Source organism: Arvicola amphibius, chromosome 2 (genome assembly GCF_903992535.2).
Source record: "Arvicola amphibius chromosome 2, mArvAmp1.2, whole genome shotgun sequence".
Lineage (NCBI taxonomy): Eukaryota > Metazoa > Chordata > Mammalia > Rodentia > Cricetidae > Arvicola > Arvicola amphibius.
The window spans coordinates 8999717-9022782 of NC_052048.2; the positions used below are offsets into that span (position 1 = coordinate 8999717).

At 39.7% G+C, this 23066-nt stretch overlaps 1 protein-coding gene across 1 annotated transcript in view; it reads right to left on the reverse strand.

Annotated features, from left to right (window-relative positions):
• Nucleotides 1-2310: 2310 nt before the first annotated feature.
• The window catches only part of Pde3a (phosphodiesterase 3A), a 282570-nt gene continuing 261814 nt past the window's right edge, over nt 2311-23066 (reverse strand). Inside the window, 2 exon segments of the mRNA XM_038319708.1 lie at nt 2311-3142; nt 21613-21868. Coding sequence (XP_038175636.1) covers nt 2901-3142; nt 21613-21868 — 498 coding nt within the window. The 3' untranslated portion in view covers nt 2311-2900.

The window sequence follows — 23066 nt, forward strand, 5'->3', positions numbered from 1 at the left end:
ATAAAACTGTAGTAAATTGCATCAAACACATTGGCACCACAGGAAGTTAACTCTGAAGTTGAAGGTGAACACAGTAATATTCCTGCCACCAAGAAGTTAGACAGCATCATTCATGGGAAACACTTTGGATGTTGTCCTTTGAGATTTATCAGGGTGGATCTCTAGGTCACACGCTTGGTGGGGCTCCACCCTTTTCAAAAGTTTGTTGCCTTTTGGTTTTAGAAGAATGACACTTGTTTGTTTGCTAAGGAAAACTTAAATCTGCTTGGAGGAAGGAGTACAATTCTGTAACAAATAGATTCAAATTGCTTTGGTGACGAGCCTGTTATTTCATGTACCGTAAAACAAGCCAAATTAGGCAGTTTTCTGAGACCCCTTTCTCCCCATGTAACCAGCAGGGCTCCTACTCTGATTCTGTAGCTTTATTCAAACTGCCAATATAAACACTCCCAACAGATCTGCCGATCCATTACTTCATACATAGCTTGTTTGACTATTTATGTGTGTGATACAGACATGTATCCATTTGGAGATGGGAATGAGCACGGGCAGATGTGAAGGGCATGCAGCGAAGAGCTTTGTCTATCATTTCTGTTGCAACAGAAGGGTACATTTACCAAAGGAGGGTTCTTGTTTCAGAATAGATTTATAAACAGAGACACACGGACACCATGAAGAAAGAAGAAATGATTCAGGGCTTGCTAAATGCTGAAGACCTGCTGTTAACTCAGAAATATAATGAAACATATTCTAATTGTGTGGATGAAGCCTTAATCTTTTCGATCCTCTTTGCATTAATATACTAAATAGAAAATATGCCTTGAAATATTTGATTTCATCTTTGTCTCTCTTGAAAAAAAATGCTATGAATTACCATAAAATTATAATTTTGAAGGGAAGGGTATACTACCCATATATGGGAGACAAAGAGGTTTTTAATGTAAACAATCAAGAATGTGAAAGAGGCAGAAATCAATACACAAGCTTTGAGGGTAGGTTGACTAGAATCCTGTGAACACAGAACTGAACCAGGAGCTACAAACAATAGAGTCCAGAGAGAAATGTTAACAAGTTGGTTAAGAAAGGCTTTCATCAGGGAGGGAAAGACATCAAATTAAGTCAGTCAGCAAAAGCTGTAGTCTTTGCAATGCCGTAATTTTAACAGCAAAACAACTGTATCAGATCATGACTCAGACTAGAGCAGGGATGACAGGTGGCCCTCAGACTCCACAGTGAACCATCACCTGACTACTGGGCTTAAAGACAGCTACAATGTATAAAATGGTGATTAAAATATAACTACAAAATGTTTCCCTTTTCCCCCTCTTTTTTCTTAAAAAAAGTTTACTATCTACAGAAACAAACAAACAAAAAAGAAACCTTTATATTTACATCACGGTAACTAGTCATGACATATGTAATAATATCTAATAAAATATTGAAAGTGAGTATCAGCTTTTTAAATAGAGGTTTGGCTCACAGCATAAACAAGTGTAGAAAACAAAACAACCCAAACGGCTTTCAATGGTCTGGCCACAAACAATAATCAACAACCTATAATCTTCCTGTCCAAAAGGAGCATGACCATGGACCAGACTGCAAGGCCATGCCGTGGCATCACACAGTGTATGGAAGACCACAACAAGGGATGTCAGAGCAAACAACGTGCAACAATTGCCAAGGGTCAGCTTTCCTGAGGCCAACTTCCATGCCCTAAGTTGGCATTTCACCTTCATCTCTTGTTGTAAATCCCACGGTGAGTTTGTTGACTGCCTTTTTTTTTTTTTACTACAACATGTCTTGCAGCAAATTGAGAAGACACAGGGTATCATCATTAATGGTAACTTCCCGGGCCTTTCCCAGCACCCTTTTAAAACTGACTCCAGCTCCTCTTGGGTGTCCACCAGTAAAAAACGCTATTTCCTCCCATGGTGATTTGATCATAGGTGAGTGACATGTGTACTCACACACACACCCTTATACATTCATTAGGCAAGTAGACCAGAAAGCCTCAGTCTTTGGAGTGTGAAGCTGATGGTAGAGCGCCTCCATGTGGCAAGTAGTAGTAGTACCTCTCATGTGGCCCACACAGGCCCTCCCTCCACAAAAGAACCTTCAGAGAAGCTAAAGGAGAAAGGCTGCCAATCAAAGACACTCCAGAAAGGACTTCCTTCTGTATGTTCACATGTACTTCACCTGCTACAGCTAGTCTATGAACAACTAAAAACACCAACATCTCCCTTTACATACACACACACACACACACACACACAGAGACACACCCACGTATACAAACACCTCTCTCTCTCTCTCTCTCTCTCTCTCTCTCTCTCTCTCACACACACACACACACACACACACACACCCTTACACACACAGTTGGCAGGATGCATTAGAATCCCAACAATGTTCTAGAATGTTCGTCCCCTCAGTAGGGAGAACAAAAGCTGGTCAGTCTTGAGCCTACGTTTGTTTCCTTGCTAAGCTGCCCATTTCCTCTTGGGTTTTCATCCTTTAAGATGTCTATGTTACAGTGACCTCTATATATCTTAATATGACTGTTGCTACCTTGTGGAGTCAGGCATCCTGGCTCTCAGTGTGCATGTGTTACACGTGACTATAATAAGTCTTACATGAGCCTATGTGGGAATCTATACACACACATATATTTCTCTTTGATAAAACGATCCTTAGTCGCTGGTGTCGCAGAGTGAAAGCTAGCCTTCAGCGCTGTCCCTTACTGTAAAAGGAAACACAGGAAACGTGAAGGGTTCCCCAAATGCTGTAGCCACTTGCCCACCTTCCGGTATTCTACAGTGTTGTGTCTAAGTGTTGTGCTGGCTTGGAAAGTGTCCGGGACAAGTAATTCTGTATGCAAACATGGCTCACTCTCCCCATGGTCACAGTTCTGGCTGTGAAGCTGGGCTCTCCTCAATTCTTGGCTTCCCCTTCTCTTCCTCTTCCTCCTTGATAGCCTGGATCTGCTCTGAGGGATGCTGCAAAGGGGCTGAGTCCAGGGACTTGTTCTCTAGGCCTGCTAAGGCCTGTTCCTCTTCAATCACTTTCTTCCACATCATGTGGTTCTGCAGGAGGTGCTGAGTTATTTGGCAGTAGATTTTCCTCCTTTTGCAAGTTTTCTTTCCTGCAAAACATAAAGCGTCAGATTGCACTATTTTCTTTCTTTTTAAAAAATATTTATTTATTTGTTTATTTATTTATTATGTATACAATATTCTGTCTATGTGTATGCCTGCATGCCAGAAGAGGGCACCAGACCCCATTACAGATGGTTGTGAGCCACCATGTGGTTGCTGGGAATTGAACTCAGGACCTTTGGAAGAGCAGGCAATGCTCTTAACTTCTGAGCCATCTCTCCAGCCCCAGATTGAACTATTTTCAAGCTGCATATATGAAGGTTATGATTTTCAACTTATACTCCAGAGGTAAATATTGAAGAGACATTTGTCTGTATTTCTGTTTATCTATCCACCTACCTCACTTGCTTTACATGTGCTAACAGTGCAGTTTTCCAGAACAGGAGCGAGAAGAAACATGACAACAAACTATTACTGAGATAAATGTAAATAACATTTCATATTTAATAATGCCCACATCAGGTTCTGCTTGTATATTTGGGGATGTATGTGTGTATGAGTAGTTCAAGTGCACCTGTGTGCATGGATATGAAGGTATGAAGGTCAGAAGTTGACATCACAACTTTCAGAGTACAGAGTGATAACCGCCGCATCATGGAACCCCAAAACACATGCCTTTCTCTATCACTCTCTACCTTGGTCTTTAAGAGAGCATCTCTCCCTGAACCTGGAGTCTGCCAATGGTCACAGGATATACCAGCTGTGTGAGATCTCTTGAGATCCATCTACAAACGTCTTTGTGGATGGGCTAGGAAGTCTTTAGCTGGTTTTATTATAAGGGGTAGTGGAAATTTCTTGCACCACAGAGCAGTGAGATCTAATTGTAAGAAATGTGTGGGAAAAAAATCAGTTAAATTATTTTTGAGGTATTTTTGAACCACATAAAATATTAAATTAAATAAATGCTGGGAGATAGTAAGATAGGTGCAGAATTATGAAAAATAATGTGAATTCTCTTTTTACTCTAGTACTCATCTGCTCATGAGGTGAAGTCATTGATCAATTTGATATGGACCAATTGGTGAGAGTTTTTCTGTCTTTTGTGTACTTTGAACAAAGATTGATTTTGATTTGGCTCAGTTTTCTTTCTTGGCACTTGTGCTCTGTGTAAGTACACTTAGGAGAAAGAACCTCAGTAAGGATGCTGTTTTGGGACAAAGATACACTTGTGGCCGAGATAGCTTTATTATGTGTGATAGTGTTGTCTGTCATCCTGAGAAATTTGAATCACCTGGGAGATGGGCCCTTGTGCATATCTGCAGGGGTCGGGTGGTGTTGGGAAGCTGCACCTGTTATGGGTGGTGTCCATTCCCTAGGTAGTGACCTTGGAATACCTCTGAGAAGAGAAATTGAGCTGAGCACAAGCACATAAGCACTGATTCATTGGTCTCTGAGTTTTCACTGTGGATACTATGTGACTAGCACTCTACAGATTGGCATTGTGACATTCCCACAATGAAGAACTACCACTTGGAATTGAGTGGGAAAAAAACCCTACTTCTCCCGAGCTGTTTTGTCAAAGTATTTGATTTTAACTAAGACACTGTTGGTCTTAGCTTGACTACAATTTAGACAGGGAACCCTCCCCTTCTCCCATCTGAAGACCCTGCCTCAGAGTGGTTATTTGGGAACTGGTGGGCAAGAAGAAAACCTTCAGTTATAACCACATCTGACTTTTCTTCTATATTGGTCATGGGATCAGCCTTGTGCAGAAAGCTTTTATATGCTAGGCCATCACAGCCCTAATTTGGATTTTTAATTTACTTATTTAAGATCAGTGGCTGAACTTTGCTTCTTATGGCTGCCAAAGCATGGGCTCTGACCCCCATGACTCTAATAAGACACTTCTTTAAAAAAAAATGCTACTGACATTTGATGACTAATATTCGTAACTTGTCAGGACCTAGAATCAACAAAAAAAAAGGGAAAACATCTGGGCATGTCAGTGTGGGAGTTTCCAGATTAGGCTGAGGTGGAAAGATGACCATAAAAGTGAGGGGTACCATTCTGTGGGTTGGGGTCTGCATAAAAAGGAGAAATATAGCAGAGATTAGCACTCCTTGACCACTACTTTCCTACTACAGATGTCATGTTACCCACCTCTTCCAAGTCTTCTTGTTAGAAACCAGCCTACCTCCAGTGACTCAGCACCAGAAGCCGTTATCACCAGCCATTGTAGCTTTAAAAAGGTCCCTGCCACCTCTCTTAGCCCTCTCTTGGTCTCTCAAATTCTTTATTCCTCTTTTTATATCTCTGAATCTCTGTCTCTTTTTCTCTTTCTCTTGTCCCCACTCCAAGATGCCCTTTTACCTGCCCCCACCCCCAAATCTCTTGTATGAGATTATGTGATATGTCCTTTAGTGTATGTGTTGCTTTTATTAGTTGATGAATAAACTGTTTAGGCCAATTACTTAACAGAGTAAAGCCAGGCTGGAAGTGGGGGGGAGGAGAGAATAGGTGGAGTCAGAGAGACACCATGTACCTGCCAAGGAGAGACAGATGCTCTGAACCTTAGTGGTAAGCCACAGCCTTATGGTAATACACAGATTAATAGAGATGGGCTAAACTAAGATGTTAGTTAATAAGAAGCCTTGATGTGGGACTTCCCTCTGTATGCTGGAAATACCACTGGTTAATAAAGAAGCTGTTTTGGACCTGTGATAGGGTAGAGCAGACTAGGTGGGGAAAACTAACCTGAATGCTGGGAGAAAGAAGGTGGCATCAGGAGAAGCCATGTAGCCCCATTGGAGACAGATGCCAGAATTTTTTTAAAAAATATTTTATTTATTATGTATACAATATTCTGTGTGTTTGCCTGCAGGCCAGAAGAGGGCACCAGACCTCATTACAGATGGTTGTGGCACCATGTGGTTGCCGGGAATTGAACTCAGGACCTTTGGAAGAGCAGGCAATGCTTTTAACCACTGAGCCATCTCTCCAGCCCCCCAGATGCCAGAATTTTACCTGGTAAACCACAGCCACATGATGTTACACAGATTACTAGAAATGGGTTAAATTAAGAGTTAGCCAATAAGAAGCTAGAGCTAATGGACCAAGAAGTGATTTAATTAATAGTTTCTGGTTATTTCAGGAGTCTGAGATGCCAGGAAATGAACAAGTGTCCAAGCAGCCTCCTACTATGAAGCCTTAGCTAATAAGCCAAACAATTAATATAGTTTCTGTGTGATTATTTGGGTCTGGGCAGCCAGAAAATGAATAAGCAACATCCATTTACAAATGGTGTGCCAACATGGGGCACATAAAAATTGAGAGAGTTTGGGAAAGAATTCTAGACACAAAAGAATAGAGTTAAGCATGGCTTCTTCGTAGCAGCATATTTTCAGATAATCTCTGTTTGCTGGTGACAAGCAGAAGCATGGCTCCTTTAAGAGGTTTACTGACTCAGCTTTAGTGGCAAAAACTTTGCAGTTTCTTTTAAGGAAATGATTTCTGGTTCTGGCTCTTTTGGGAGGTGTTGCACTTAAATGGGATTTGTAAGCAGGATGTTACTAGTTGCTTAATGGTGACATAGAACCACTGTGTCCCTGAAGCTGGGGTGGTGAGCATGGCTTGCATAGGCAGTGAACATACCTCCACCATGATGGACTGGCATAACAAACAGGAAGGGCTGCAGAGTTGGTCCTAACATGCCCATTTAGGATTTAAAAAAATAAAAGCACTCCTGGTCAGAAAATGATGACAGATATACAATAAAGACAGATTCAGATAAAAAAAAAATCTTAATGGGTCACAGTGTTGCATAACTGTACCATAGGCTTGGGGGAGAGAAGAAAAAGAGTATAGAAGAAATTGATTTAAGAAATAAAACAAAGTCTTTTTTTTTGTTGTTTTTCGAGACAGGGTTTCTCTGCAGCTTTAGAGCCTGTCCTGGAACTAGCTCTTGTAGACCAGGCTGGTCTTAAACTCACAGAGATCCACCTACCTCTGCCTCCTGAGTGCTGGGATTAAAGGCGTGCACCACCTTTAAAACAAAGTCTTTAAAGAGATAGTAAAAGTAATACAAAAGAGTACAGATAATTACAGATTAAAAGAGTAAAGAAAAATAAGTCATGTAAAAATGAAATATACACAGAGAGTTTATGTATATTATTATGTTTTCTTGAATTTTTTGACTGCAGAGAGACATTTGCTTCTGGTGACTGCTAAACTAAACCAACATAAAGGTATCTTGTCTTCAAAATTTGGGTCTAAGGATGTGTTACTTTGGAAAAGAGGTTCTACTTTTTTTTCCACAGAGGATGAGATTCTGTGAATTCCTTCCAGACTAATGTGGTTTGATAGGACAAGATACCCTGAAAGGTCGCCATGAACCCTAAAGATTCTTTGCCCAATAAACAGCAGCAAGCAGTTTGGAGAAAACAATGTCCAAATTCCCAAAATGATTATTCATAAATGTTTGTTTTCATTTAAGGGGTGATATTATATAAAGATGAATAGTATGCATTGGTATGGATCTTGGCCTATTTATACAAATTTAAGGTCAATTTTGTTATACTGTGTATATTTCTGCTCTTTTTTAAGGTATTGTGTTTATGCAGCTCATTTAAAAATGTAATTTATAAGAAAAACAGATTGATAGAGTAATCTATAATGTAGGCATGTTAGGTTTTCTAGATGTACAGAGATATATTTCAGATGGATAGAGGTATCTTGACTTCAGAATTTGGATCTAAGGATATCATGTTTTGGAAAAGAGTTTCTTCTTTTGTTTTCATAGAGGATGAGACCCTTTGGATTGCTTCTATCCCAATATGGTATGATAGACCATGCCCTCCTGAAAGGTTGCTGTGAGCACCTTCAAAAAATTATTTCACTCAACTGCTGACTGAGATGAATCTAGCACACAGGTTATATGAAAGACCTGAATAACAGTGCCCCCATTCAGCACGAAGCAATTTGGAGAGAAATAACTGTGCCCATATTCCCAAATATTGTTTATAAATGTCCTTTTACATTTAAAGGGGGATATGATATACATAAGAATAATTTGCATTGGTATAAATTTTGCTTTATTGGTATAAAGTTCAGGCCAATCTTGTTATATGTATATTTCTGCTCTTGATTGAGGTATTGTGATTGTGTAGTTCATTTAAAAATATAATGTATAATTAGGAAATAAAGATTGTTAATTGATAATCATTGATAATAGTCAAGTTTGTAGTCATGTTAGTTAGATTAGATTTTCTATATGTCCATAGATATATTTCAGATAGGCATTCTTCATATCTTTCAAAGACTACAGAATATGGCATTTAATATTTTAATAACTTAGGGTTTTTCATGACAATTAGGCACGTATGCTCCTGGCAGCACCAATCTACTTCAAGAGGAAGATGGGCATCGAAGAGGCTCCTTATGGAGTTTGATAGCCATTTGGGCAAGAAACTGCACTTGCCTGGACTGTTACATAAACTGGACATGAAGAACCTGCAGAGAGAGGACTGCTAAACTTGCCTAAAGGTGAGATGGTCTTTAGGGGTTCCTGACTCATAAAAGAGTCTGCGAGACATTCTGCATGACACAGCAGAAAGGTGACCGAATTGTCTTTGAAATTTCCTGCTTCATGGAAATGTCTGCTGGATACTATGGGCCTGAAGGCTAAAGATGGATGCCCCAATGGTACAAAAGAACTTTGAATGACTATCCAGGCAGCCAGATGTCTCTGTCATTTCTAGAGTTTGGAAGTTGCTTATTTCTTGTTTACTTAAGTAATATTATTTCCTTCCTGAGTCTTTGATAGAGTTCAAGAATAAATAGTTATAGCTTTCCTTTGTTATGGTAAAAGATTAAATAGATCTAAATATTGTAACTATAATTCTTACTTGATAACTGTTTTGTTATATGTAATTTTACTATGTTAATAAAGTCTTCCTTTTCGTTTAAACAGAAAAAGGGGAAATGATGTAGGAGTGCCTTACATCTATCTGTTGTTTCGTTGGTTAATTAATAAAGAAACTGCTTGGCCTGATAGGTCAAAACATAGGTGGATGGAGTAGACAGAACAGAATACTGGGAAGAAGGCAGTGAGGCAGATGCCTCAGGCAGATGTCATAGCTCTCCTCTCCGAGATGGACGCAGGCTAAGATCTTTCCTGGTAAGACACCACCTCATGGTGCTACACAGATTACTAAATATGGGTTAAAACAAGATATGAAAATTAGCCAATAAGAGGCTGAAACTAATGGGCCAGGCAGTGTTTAAAAGAATACAGTTTCCGTGTAATTATTTTGGGTAAAGCTAGCCGGGTGTCACAACATATTTATACAAATTTAAGGTCAATGTTGTTACACTATGTATATTTCTGCTCTTTTTTAAGGTATTGTGTTTATGCAGCTCATTTAAGAATGTAATGTAGAAGAAATACAGATTGATAGATAGTAATCTATAATGTAGGCATGTTAGTTAGGTTTTCTAGATGTACAGAGATATATTTCAGATGGATAGGTATTCTTCAAATCTTTCAAAGACCTACAGAACATGGCATTTGAAAGGTTTTAAGAACTTAAATTTTTCTTGACAGTGAGACATGTTTGCTTCTGTTAGTACTAATTACTTCAAGAAGAGCATGATGGTCATCGAAGAACCTCCTTATAGAGCTTGCTAACCATTTGGGCAAGAAACTTCTCTTGTCTGGACTGCTTTTTGGTATGCTGTATGAACTGAACATGCAGAACCCACAGAAAGGTGACTGTTGAACATTCCAAAAGATGGGATAGTCCTTCACAATTCTTGCTTCACAGCAGAAACTGCAAGACATTCTGAAAGAAGAAAATGACTGACAAATTGCCAAGAGAGGCAAAAAAAAACTTTTAAATTTCCTGCTTCAATGAAAAATCTACCAGATACTATGGGCCTCTAGGCTGAAGGTGGATGTCCCAACATTACAGAAGAACTTTGGGTGACTGTCCAGGCAGTGAGATGTCTCTGTCAATTCTAGAGTTTTGGAAGTTGTTTACAATGCACTTCCTGTTTAATTAGGTAATACTTCTGAGATTTTCAAAGGGTTGAAGATAGACAGATATAGATCCCTTTAGTTATGATAAAAGATGAATTAGATATAAAACTATCGACTCACAAAGATAGGATAGATGATAGAATATTATCCTTAATTTGCAAAATGTAAATGGACTAAATATTGTAACTATAATTCTTGCTTGATTATTGTTTTGTATATGTAATTTTACTATGTTAAAGTTAAAACCTTCCTTTTTAATTAGACAGAAAGGGGGATATGAAGTGGGATGTCCTTCTGAATATGTATTGCTTTTATTGGTTGGTAAATAAAGCTGTTTGGGCCAATTGCTTAACAAAGTAAAGTAAAGCCAAACTGGAAGGGACACACACACACACACACACACACACACACACACACACACATATATATATATATGGAGAGAGAGAGAGAGTAGGCAGAGTCAGAGAGACACCATGTAGCTGCCAAAGGAGGCAAATGTCCCGAACCTTACTGGTAGGCCACAACCTTGTGGTGACACACAGATTAATAGAAATGTGTTAATTTAAGTTGTAAGAGTTAGTTAATAAAAAGCCTGAGCTAATAGCCCAAACAGTGTTGAAATTGATATAGTTTGTGTGATTATTGTGCCTGAGCATTTGGGAAACAAACAAGCAGCCTCCATCTACAATGATTATGTAGTGTGATCTCCACAGCATTCTTTGGCTCTGTCACATAAACTCTAATGGTGGTGCCTGTGATTTGGCAGGATATCTCATAGCCTGGGCACTTCCCCATCCACTGGCAGTCTCAGATGCCCTGGAAGCTTATCCCTTATCTCTAGTGTACCTGCAACAGATTCACCTTCTGGCTCACTGATCATTGACACCCTTTCCAACAGCAGTGATTGTTAAGTTTTTCCTTTGTTCAGTTTAAATGCTTCCCTGAATCCGAGAGAGGGAGACCACTGAGTGTTCAACACCTCTCTGCTATTCTTGGAGGTGGAGGCACCCCAAGTCATGATCTTTAAGGCTATGGTTAACTCTCTTTGATGACCTGACTGCTGACCATTTCCACTGGGTAAAGCTTCATTTTTGAGCTTTTTTTTTCTTTTTACTTTTTGCCTCATTCAAAACTCCTAGTACCAGGCACCATGTCTCCTCTGTCTTTTTTCTGTGATCCTGTCCAATGTTGACAATCCACTGAACAGGATGTGTCTTTAACATTAACTCCCCCCCGAGTCCTTGGGATGCCTTGGACTTCAAGCCTTTGTCCTTCCTCTCTACCTCAACTATGGGAACTGTGTCATCTGTACTTTCTGCCTCTCCTTTGAGATGCATCTTAGAGAAACTCCAATCATTCCACCTGCCACCCAACTTAATGGCCTCTAAACTTATCTGCCTTTGCAGTTGAATTTGACCTCAAAACCCCTTAGACAATCAAATTGGCCACCCAGAGGCACACCTAGATCCTGACAATTTTAGAGACCTCTACAGCTAATGCCAGAAATCAGGGAAATAGAAATTTGCCATTCCCTATTTCTTTTTCTCCACTCCCAAACCCTGTTCGCTTTTGTCTGTTTTTTTTTTTTTTCCCAACACTGTGTAAATGTATGGTTTTTTAAGGTAAAGCTGATGTATCTTTGTTGCACAGTGAGAGCAAGAGGTAGAAGTAAGGGTTGCAGGGTGCAAAGGAACAGGTCGACACGCACATTCTCCCCTGCATTCTTAACCAAGCTGCTAATCTAACTTTCCTAGTGATATACATGGATCATTTGCTTGTGAATTTGATTCAAATTTCAGAGTCCAATCTTCAGTTACCGCTTGTCTCTGACCTGCTGTAGCCTCCCCACAGGCACCTATGTGCTTCTCTGGCTTCTGTAGGCTGATGGGCCTTTGACCTGCTATACGCAACATAGACATCCCTCTTCTCTCCAGTCTCTCCTAACTTTCTCTTGCCTTCCCCTAGGTTCTGTAGTCCCACTTAAGACAACCTGGCCCAGGAGCTGCAGCAGACTGGAATTCTTTTTCCTTTCTTCTTCTCACTTGAAGCTACCTATTTTATCTGTTTGTGCCTTACAGGATGTATATTTTGTGAATTTCCCTGCCTCCCTCCTAGGAGTTGCCTGCCTTGCTTCTTAGTTCCTAGTTGTTCCTCCTCGTCCCTTACCCTTCCTTTCCTTGCCCTGTGAAATGTGTCTCTCTGGCTCCTGGAGCCAGCTTCTAAAATCTTGAGGCTCCTATGTGGATAACTTTCTCTCTCAGCTCTGGCATTCCGCACCCCTGTAGGCCTCTCTACTAAAGATACTTACTGGCTCCTCTTTTCCCTGCACTCTCCTGGATGTCTCTGCAGCATGCAGGATGTCCAGCCTGCAGTCCTACAGCTTTAGCTCCCAGGACCCTCTTGGACTTCATAGGAACACACCTTCATAGTGTTAGCCTTTGCAAATCTCTTTCCCTCCAGGGACTTAGATTTGTTTACAGCAGCCTGGTCTCAGCACAGATCAATGGCCCAAAATTGACAAAATTGATTTCCAAACTCTCACAAATTATAACAACTGCTACTCCACAGAAAAATGATCCACAAATATCTTATACCTTTAGCTTGCTCTGCTCTACATCTTCTCTACTTTCCAGTCTTAAAAGCCTCTTATGGCTATGATTTCTCAAAATAAATCTAAGATTATGCTGTAAACTCTATCCCAGGGTTTGAAAACTTTTTATGGTTTAAAATCTATAAGATCTGTAACAAAATTTGGTTTTAAACTTATAACAAAAGATGTATACTTAAAATTTATAGGGGAAGGTATATCTATATCATGCATTATATATAACATGTATAATATTATATATATGATATGTATGTGTGTATATATGTGTGTGTTTGTTAACTTGGATTCAACAATCATAAAAAAAGCATAGAGACCTACTTGGAAAACAGATGTTTTAAATAGCAACCATGTAGCTCCCCTCCTTCTTAGCTGATAATCTCATTAGGATGTAAGCAACCACATGGCTTGCACCCATCTTTACTAAGGTTAAAGTGTACATACCATGTGACTTCACCATCTTAAGATGATCTCATATCATAAAGCAACCTTTTTAGTCCTAATAAACCTTTTTAGTCCTAATAAGCTCTCTATTTATCATTGTATCTCCTTTTAGACTAAGGAAGCAACAATTCTTAAATACTTTGGATTGGTATGAATTTTTTATAATAATAAAAATTTAAGGTTATGTTTGCTACAAAATGCTATATATGTGATTCAATTCTCATTTAGAATATACTGCATATGGTGATAAAATTCTAAGGTTAGAAAGGTCTACTCAGCTTAACAAAAGCTAATTAAAGACGTCTGTCTAACTGCTTATGTCTTTGCTAACTGTTTAACACCAAGTTGCTAGAAAAGTTAGACAAATGTTTGATAAATAAGGTATACTTAACAAATAAGATTTGTAAATTCCTAAGGTCTACTCAGGTTCACAGTCCAGCTTCTTTGTTTTTGCCCACTTTAAGCTTTACTTATTTGGATACACTAAGCCATATAAAAAGTTGCAATGTTGTAGAATGGTGTGCTATAAAATATTCAGCAAAGTCATTACTCTCCCTATGGACTGGGTCTATGATTACACATTTTGTTTCAACAGTAAAGTATTTCAATGATAAAATTGTTATTTTTTAAGGCTAAACCTATCAGGTATGGAAGGTAAAGTTTTAGTCTTATAAAAACTACTTACTTGTAAACTGTTAAGGATAATTAAGACATACAAGTTAATAGTCACCTTATAAACAATCAGATTCTTTAATGTGTCCAGAACTATACTTGTAGTCAAGTTAAATAGTAATGTGATTAATTGCTAGGATAAGATTTATTTAGCCCTTCTTTATATGTTTTCAAAGTTAGGCCTAAAGCAAATAACTAGATTGGCTATACTTAATACATAGATGGTCTTCAAACTGTTCAGAATCAGTGGAATCTGTTGAATATGGCATTTAAAATGATTCATCAAATAATAGGCTTTTTGTTATAGAAAGGCATGCCAGTTCCTGGCAGCAGAGTTAATCTCCTCCATAGAAGATGATGGACACAGAAGAACCTCTACCTGGAGCTTACTTTAAGTATAGTGAAGCTGCTGGGCAGTGGTGGTGCATGCCTTTAATCCCAGCACTCGGGAGGCAGAGGCAGGCAGATCTCTCTGAGTTCAAGGCCAGCATGGTCTACAAGAGTTAGCTCCAGGATAGGCTCCAAAGCTACAGAGAAACCTTGTCTCAAAGAAACCAATATATCTCAAAGCTGGCCAGTGGATGAAAAACTGCCCTTCATTTCACCTGCTGTCAATATCCTGTCCAAACTGTGGTGGACAAGCAAGGCATAGGGGAATTGATTGCCTGCTTTACCTAGACAAAGAAGGCTAGCAATGCCCCCGGCCACCCCAAACTCCTCCTACACAGGAAAGTCTGTTGGTTCTTCTGGGTCTGGTGGCCAAAGTCTAATGCTGCCCTGGGACATATGCCTGCAATGACCATGTAGAAATTTATGGGGCTTGTCCAGGTAGCAACTATGTTTTTGTCATTCTTAATGGATTGGAAAGCTGCTTGATCTATACTTCCTACTTACTCAGGTAAATTTATCTTTCTCAGATCTCTGATGGCATTGATGACTAGGTTAGTGAGAGAGCTTTGTCATCTTAACAGCAGTAACCAAGGCTTTGTCTGCATTCTCAGTTCTCTTCAAATGTAAGACTCAGGCTGCAGGCCTCACTTTCCTATAGTTCTAGACACAATTTACCTTGCTGTCATATTCTAAAAGGAGATAAACTCACAAAACCGATTTTTAATGCAACTTTCTACTATTCCTTTATTTAAATGAATGCACTTTAAATGACCGATCTTAGTAACCAACCACCTGTGTTTCAGTGAAGGAATGAATAGGATGAATGGTGTAAAGTTTATTTAAGGCAAAAGGATATAAAAGCTTAAGTTATGAGAAGCTGAGTAAATGTTTTAGGGTCTAAGAAGGTGTTTTAAGGTATGTAAAAGGAATTTATAAAGGTCTGAAGACATGAAACCTCAAGTTGTGATAAGAAAGTGATTTAGGGTATATGAATGCAAGTTCTAAAGATCTGTAGACTTGAAAGCTTGAGTTTTGATAAGAAAGTGATTTAAGGTATAAAACAATGAAAAATGTTTCAGATTTCTTTTCCTCTCTATTCTACTCTTAGAGTAAGACTTCAAAAGTTCAGAATTTTGACGATCCACAGAGTTATGGTAATCTATGACTCCAGCTGTGGTAAGTATTGACTACTGTTATCAGAGTCACAAACTCAAGATTCTAACTTTCCTGTTGTTTTCTAGTATCTCACGCTTCTACAGACACCTGTCTTACCTATATACATTTAGTCTCCTGGATACAAGAGAGAGTATTCATGCTTTTAACCTTAAATTGTTTCCCAAGTTCCTACTATTGATCAAAGACATGATTAATTTCTACCACATTTTCTACAAGGTGAATTTCAGTAAAGATTACAAACAGTGGTAATACTAACTAAACAGTGGCAATACTAAAACTCATATCTTTTTGTAAACGTACAAAATTCTTGTAATATTTGGGGAACTGACTTGGATCCACCTCTCATAAGTCAAAATCACTCCAGATAAGTACTGTCATCCACACCCTGTTTCCCCCAAATGCCTATTCTACCTATTTCAGAGGGTGGGATATCTTTCCCTTTCTCTGGTCTTGGGGCTCCCCTCCCCCAAGTACCAGGACCGTAAATGTAAAATGTAAATCTAAGAAAAACATTTCCCCCTGAACTCCTTAACTTTATCTTCTGCCCCTAATATACATATTTGTTCCAGCATTCTTCCCTGTCCAGATGTTTCCTCAAAATCTGCGTCCTAGACTGCTTCAAAGCAGCTAGCCCCAGGTGGTCCAGTGTCACAGAAGCAGCCTGCACTTCCCTAGCCCTGAGATGGCTCTGAACAGTCTGGAAAGCAAGTGAAACAGCTTGCTTTTCCAAGACTAAGCCACCACCCCATCTTCCTTGGGTCCTCAAAGATATCAACACCCCCAGGCATAGGAAGCAGTCTAAAGATCTCGGTACACCATTCCTGCCTCTCCATCACTCGTGACTATTTTTTTCACCTGCCTCACCTTCACCCCTTCCTATTTCTTCAACTTTATAATAAACAAAAGGGAAGAATGTTAGGAGCCAGATACTCCCCCAGCCTGTCCTCAGGGGCTCAGTGCCAGCAGCAGCCATGTTATTGCCAACTACTGTACCCTTGTCTTTTGGGACAATAAAAGACTTGTGTTGAAAAAAAAAGTTTCCTGGTACTAGACCACTCTCTTGGTCTCTCATTGTCTGTCTGTCTCTGTTCTCCCTTTCTCTCTTCCTCACTATGAGACGGCCTTTCATGCCCCACCTCCAATTAATCTCTTACATGGGATCTGTTGTGTGGTGTGAGCTCTCCAACATTCTTGACTCGGATCTACCAACACACTCTGCCACATAAACCCTATCACCTTTGCCATGCAATATACAAGCATGTGTTTTTAAAAGTAAATTATTTTCTTTTCAAAGCCGGCTGCTCTAATTCTGCTGTGGTGGTGGTAGTGAAGCATGAATATGCTTTTAAAAATGATTTATTTTTATTTATATGAATGTATGTGAGTCTGTGTCAGTGTTGTGTGCACCACATGCAGACAGAACCTGCAGAAGCAAATGAAGACAAAGCATTTCTGGAAAGTGGAGTTACAAGTTGTGACTTGAAATGTGGGTGTTGGGAAACTAAATCCAGGTCCTTTGCAAGTACAGCAAGTGGTCCTAACCACTGAGCCATCTTTCCAGTCTGTGAGGGTACTTCTTACCCAAATACTTTGAATCACAGGACAGGTTTGCATCACAGTGGGAGAAAACTCTCTACTGCTCACAGTATGCATATTGGCAAGGAAGAAGATAATCAAAACTTCATTTCCCCCCTTTTTTCCCTTTTGGGACAGGCCCCAGGAGAGCAGCTGCTCCCTTAAGTGGCTGTTAAACATTAGCAATAAACCTCTCCGGAATTATGCTGAACCAAGTGACGTAGGAGAAAGTTTGTACCAAATAAATTTGCGTAGATTAGAATCTGCAGGTGGTCTGAAGCCTGCCTGTGTTGGGAGCCAAATTATTCAGCACTGGAACCTTTTGAAAAGAGAACAAAGAGCCTTTCATTGCTTGGATTCTAAGCACAGCTTAGTACTTCATTAGAAACCTCTTAGCTCGCCCCAGGAACCTTTCAGATTTAATTATTAGGTGGGTTAAGAGCCCCCTCTGCTTGGAACACCACACTGCAGCATTTTTATTCTGTTTCCTGGGAGACCTCCAAGTTTTACAAACTGCAGAACTCACCAGTGGCGATTTAATATTTTTCCCCCTGAAATCTAAGATCAGGCTAAATCAAAACAAACATCACAGCCACTGTGAATTCTGAAACAAAAATTACAAAGAACTCAAGAGCAATGGAGTTAAAAACAAAGTAGGTTGAGTGCCTTCTACAGCTCTAACACCTTGTCACACTGCCTACGGTTGCATGCCAATCTTATTTTCTTCTTCTTTATTCAAATGAGGTGGTGTCTAACTAAATGTCACAACTCTATCCATGGCTGGTGTTTAAATCTGCTAACATCACTGCACCTTTGTCATTTGGGGGATTGCAAACGTGCTTCAAAACCATAATTTCAGGGAGCTGGAGAGATGGACCAGTGGATAAAGTGTTTGCTGCACAAGCCTGAGGACCCTGGCTTGATCTCCAGAATCCATGCGAAAAGCTGGGATGTTGACATGCATCTGCACTCCCACTGTTAACACAAACTGGGGGAGGTGTAGGCAGGTGGATCCCTGGAACTCACTGGCTAACAGCCTAGCCAAACTAAGTAACTTCAAGTTCACAGAGAAATCCTGTCTCAAATAATAAAAAAGGTGAAATTAACCCCCTGCACCTTCATGTACACATGTTCCCCACACACTTAAACATACATTCCTAAGCACAAATCTGTGTATAAAAAGGTCATATGTCTAAAATTACAGTATCTGATAACTGTGGCAGGGGTGTTTTTAATTTCTGTGTAAGGGGGACTTAAACAACGAAAGTCATATGTAACTGAACCCATAGAATTTTCATGGATGCTTCACTAGACGTGGCTGAAACAGAAAGACCAAGGGAAACATATCACTCTAGAGGCCAGCATGCTGGCCCAGTGTTTGGAAAGATCATTTGCTACTCAAGCTTAGATGGGCAAGCTGAGCCTGATAAATAATGGTCCTGGCATGTCTCCTGCAATTCTCCATGTCTGGGTATGCACCTTAATAATGTTTATGAACTTAAATGGTAATCCCTAAAACTCTTGGGGCCGAAGCATTTTCAGAGGCTCAGCCAACATAGGTCTTTCATGACACTGAGGGACCTGTCTCTCCATGAGCAAATCATCAGGCTGTCTGATGGTTTGAAGTGGAAACAAAGCAAAAAAAGAGAACTAAAAGATGAATAAATAACCCTTGAATTCCAAGTCTCAGGTTCTAGCTTTGAATCCGAAACTCAATAATTTCTTTTTATATGCTTCAGAGAAACATATTAACAATAAAATATTAAGAGAAAAACTAACTTTTCACTTTTTCCGACTCAATTTGAAAGCAAACGGCTGTGGAGGTGGCTCAATGGGTAAGTGCTTGGCTTGCTGTACAAACGAGAAGATCCTGTCATCCACTTAAAGCTAATGTTGTACCAGAGAATCTGTATTCTCAATGCTCTTAGGTAGATGTGATGTAGAAACAGCTACCTGGTTTAGGTAGCTATAAAAACAGACATGCTGTGTTAAATAAAGTCCAAGATGAATAACACTGAATGTTTTCCCCTGACGTCCACACACATGCCTGCACACACACACACACACACACACACACACACACACACACACGATAGTAAAAAAGACAAAGAACAAGAAAGACTAATAGGTAGGACAGAACACGCACAAATCTGACCCAAGACAGTGTTCCAAGGTTCTGTCATGTAAGTCTTAATTCTTTCAGTGTTTGCTGAAAATCAGAGTATAGCTACCTTTATCTATATCAATGTCATCTGTATCAACTATATCATCTTTATCCACAGCCACATAGCTGTGATATATATATATATATATATATATATATATATATATATATATATATATATATATATATATCAGTATGGACCAAACCAGCATAGCAGTGAACCCCCTTACTCCATGACAAACATGAACCAACGCTTGTATTTTCCTGACGGTTACCAAAATAGAGGAGAAAATGAAAAGGACATTGCTTGTGGACTTTGAAAATACTAAAGCCTTGCTTTGTCAAGCAGTTCAAATGGATAGAAAACATGCTGTGTTCACACAATCACAGGAACTTCCTTGTGTAGTGCCATTCCAGGGGTTGTGGGTTTTACTAATTGTGTTATTAGTCTCTGTGTTTTACTGTAAGATACAGAGGAGTGTATCTAAAGGTGTGATAGTCATGGTTTTATAGTTACTTGGGTCAGTTTAATTAATGGTTGCCTGTGTCATGAACCCAAAGCCAGTTATCAGATGTGATGGTGCACTGACACATGTCCATTGTTAACTTCCTATAACTCAGGACCACCTGAGAAGAAAGTTTGGCTAAAGAACTGTAGCTCAGGTTGGCCTGTGGGCATGTCTGTGAGGGATGGTTTTGACTGTTAACTATGTGAGAAGACATCACATGTCTTCTGAATGTGGGTGGCCCTGTTTCCTGGGATAGCCCTGAACTGTAGGAGAGAGTGAGGGACATGAGCTGAGCATGAGCATAGAGAGCAAGGGATCCACGGGTTTCTATCTGTTCTTGACTGTGGATGATGTCACCCGTTTCAAGTGCCTGCCACTATGACTTTGCCTCAGCCATGGACTGTAACCTGGAATTGTGAAGCAAATAAACATTCCTCCCTTAAGTGCCTTCTTGTCAGGGTATTTGTGACAGATGGGTGCTCATGGTCACACCACTGAAACTACCCTAAAGAAGTCATAGTCGGGTGTCATTCAGATCATGTCAACAGTTGAAATGATGCTCTTATCTTGGCCCAAATACCCAAACATTCCCAAAACAACTTAGCTAACATGTGAGTTGAGTTCACTTTCTCTTCTGCTCATAGACACCTGTGACTTCTCATTTTAGTGTCTAAGGCCAAGCTCCCACTATGACCCACAGAGCCCTATCTCTTGCCTGTACCGCATGACTTTCCATGGCTTCTCCTATGTTTCCTCCCCTTGTCCTCTGCTTCAGTCACCTTGATTCCCCTTCCTAACACCCAGGGCAGGACCTTGGAGCCACTGCCTGTTCCTTTTCTTAAGATCCATTTCCACATAGATTCCCATGGAATATTCCTTCATTTTTTTACAGGTCTTTTAAGATATATTAAAATCTTTCTCTCTTCTTAGATAAACCATTTTAAAATTTTCTGCAATATTTTATATCTCCTCAAAAAGTAAGACAAGCAAAGAGTGATCCTGAACCCCCAAACTAATCTATTGTATCCATGAGTACCTAGTACATTATGAACATACTGGTTTGTGTTGCCAAATATCTGCGATTCTTCTAGAATAGACATCAAAAAGGACAAGGACTTACTTTTTTTGACCATAGGTCTACTGTTAGTACTGGGACTAATGTCCAGGCACAGTAGATATGCACGGTAAGAAATTGTTAAGTAAAAGACTAAAGTCCTCTTATCTCTTCCCATTCCCAACTCAACCATGAAAAAAGCTTGCAATTGATCCATATGTGATGTAGGAGTGTTGGTCAATTAATAAAGAAACTGCTTGGCCTGATAGGTCAGAACATAGGTGGGTGGAGTAGACAGAACAGAATGCTGGGAGGAAGGGAAGTGAGGCAACCGCCATGAAGCAGATGCCATGCCTCTCCTCTCTGAGCCAGATGCCATGGAGCCAGCCGCCAGGTCATACATGCTGATTTTTTCCTGGTAAGCCACCACATTGTGGTGCTACACACATTACTAAATATGGGTTAAAGCAAGATGTGAGAATTAGCTAATAAGAGGCTGAAACTAATGGGCTAGGCAGTGTTTAAATGAATACAGTTTGTGTGTTGTTATTTCGGGTATAAAGCTAGGCGAGTGGGAGCCAGGCAGGACAAAAAGCAGGCCTGCTCGCCTCATCACTACACATATGGTAACCAAAATTCTAAATCATTCAGAAATTCTGAGGCTAGTTATCAACTCTATTTCATCTCTTTGTGAGAGAACATCTCTGTATAATATCTGATTGCCATATTTTGCATCTTCTGCTGCCTCTATGATGCCACGGGCAGCTATTTAGTACCCAACCCAGCAAAGGATAGTTGGACTTAAAGTATGTAATTTATTCATACGTTCCTCTGAATCCAAAGCAGAAACCATCCCTAGAAACTCTCATGAGAAATGAGTTTTATGGCTTACTGGGAGCTGCATTATTTTCACAGATGTCTTCCTCATTTGGTGTTTCGGTTTCTTCCTCCTCTTCTGGGTCATCAGTGTCTCCTGAATCATCACTGTCATCCACCCATTTTCCTGGCATGAGACCCGCAGAGTCATACGAGTGGCATAGAGGACCCACAATGTGTGAGATAAAGGATTCTTGAAGGTTGGCCAGCTGTGGCGCAGAGCGGTCCATAAAGGGACTTATGGGCAAACCGAGGCTGGCTTCTTCATCGCCCTAGAAGGACAGATTCACAATGACAAAGGTAAATGACAGAGGACTATAAACATGACAAGAGAACATTTACCCGATATCTAACGTGAGGATATGCCATAACCCAGATAGCCACATAAAAATCCCTTGATGTCACTTCTCTGAGTCACTGTGCTGAAGGCTAAAATACCCACAGAAGGACCTTCTTTCTGGTATTTGTTAACTGTGCAGTCTTGAGTTTTTGGTTCACTTTCGAGGGGACATTTAAGGAGATTACTGATATGTACCACTACTTCAGTGGTGCTGGGGTTTGAACTAAAGGCTTCCTTTGAGCCACACCCCCTAATATGTTTGTCTTTTTGACTTGATTTCTAGAGAGCATAAACCATTTTCTTGCCCTATTCAAGTTCCTATATTAGGTTAGGTTTTGTTTAATTTGTATCTGCTGTGATTATGTTTTTAATACTCATATATTGCATTTTTTGTCTTTAACTGCCTCAAGTATTTATGAGAATAAAACAGATCATAAAAAAGAGGTTACCTAAAAAACTTTAAAAATTAATAAAATTACAAGCCAGTGTATGTGGATTTTTCCTTTTCTTTCATATTTTCTGTATTTTAATACTTTACCATTGATTGATAATGCTATTAGTAGAAAAGGAAATACACTATTTTTAAAAGCATAAATATTTTATTTTGCATATGAATGCTAAAATAAATACATAAATCTTAAAAGTTTATTCCAATCTCTATTTAAGCACCACTCATTATAAAGTGCCCCATCCTGGTTGGGCACCTTTAATACTAATAGGGGTAGACTTGTTACTGTCACACCTTTGTGATCTGACCTCACTCTACAACCCCTAGAGGTCCTGCCTCAACCTCCCGATGTTGGGATTTCAAACTTGTGCCACCATGCTACCTTATCCTTGTGGTCTTTAGGGCACTCAAGAAGAACCTAACATTCATTTTGGATAGGTCTGTGATAAGTACTTGAGAGGCCTTCCCTGCTCAAACACCATAGCAATGTGAGGAGAAACTGATTTTAAAGTTGCACATGTGACTTCTAACACTGGACCACAGTCACTCTATCATCTGTGTTGTTTCCCTCCAGGGCAAACATCTTCACTTTTTTTTGCAACCCAGTATGTCACTGATTCCTCGCCTTTCTCTCCTCTCGTTTACTTCAAAACTTTTTAAGGAAGTTGTTCAGAACTGCAAA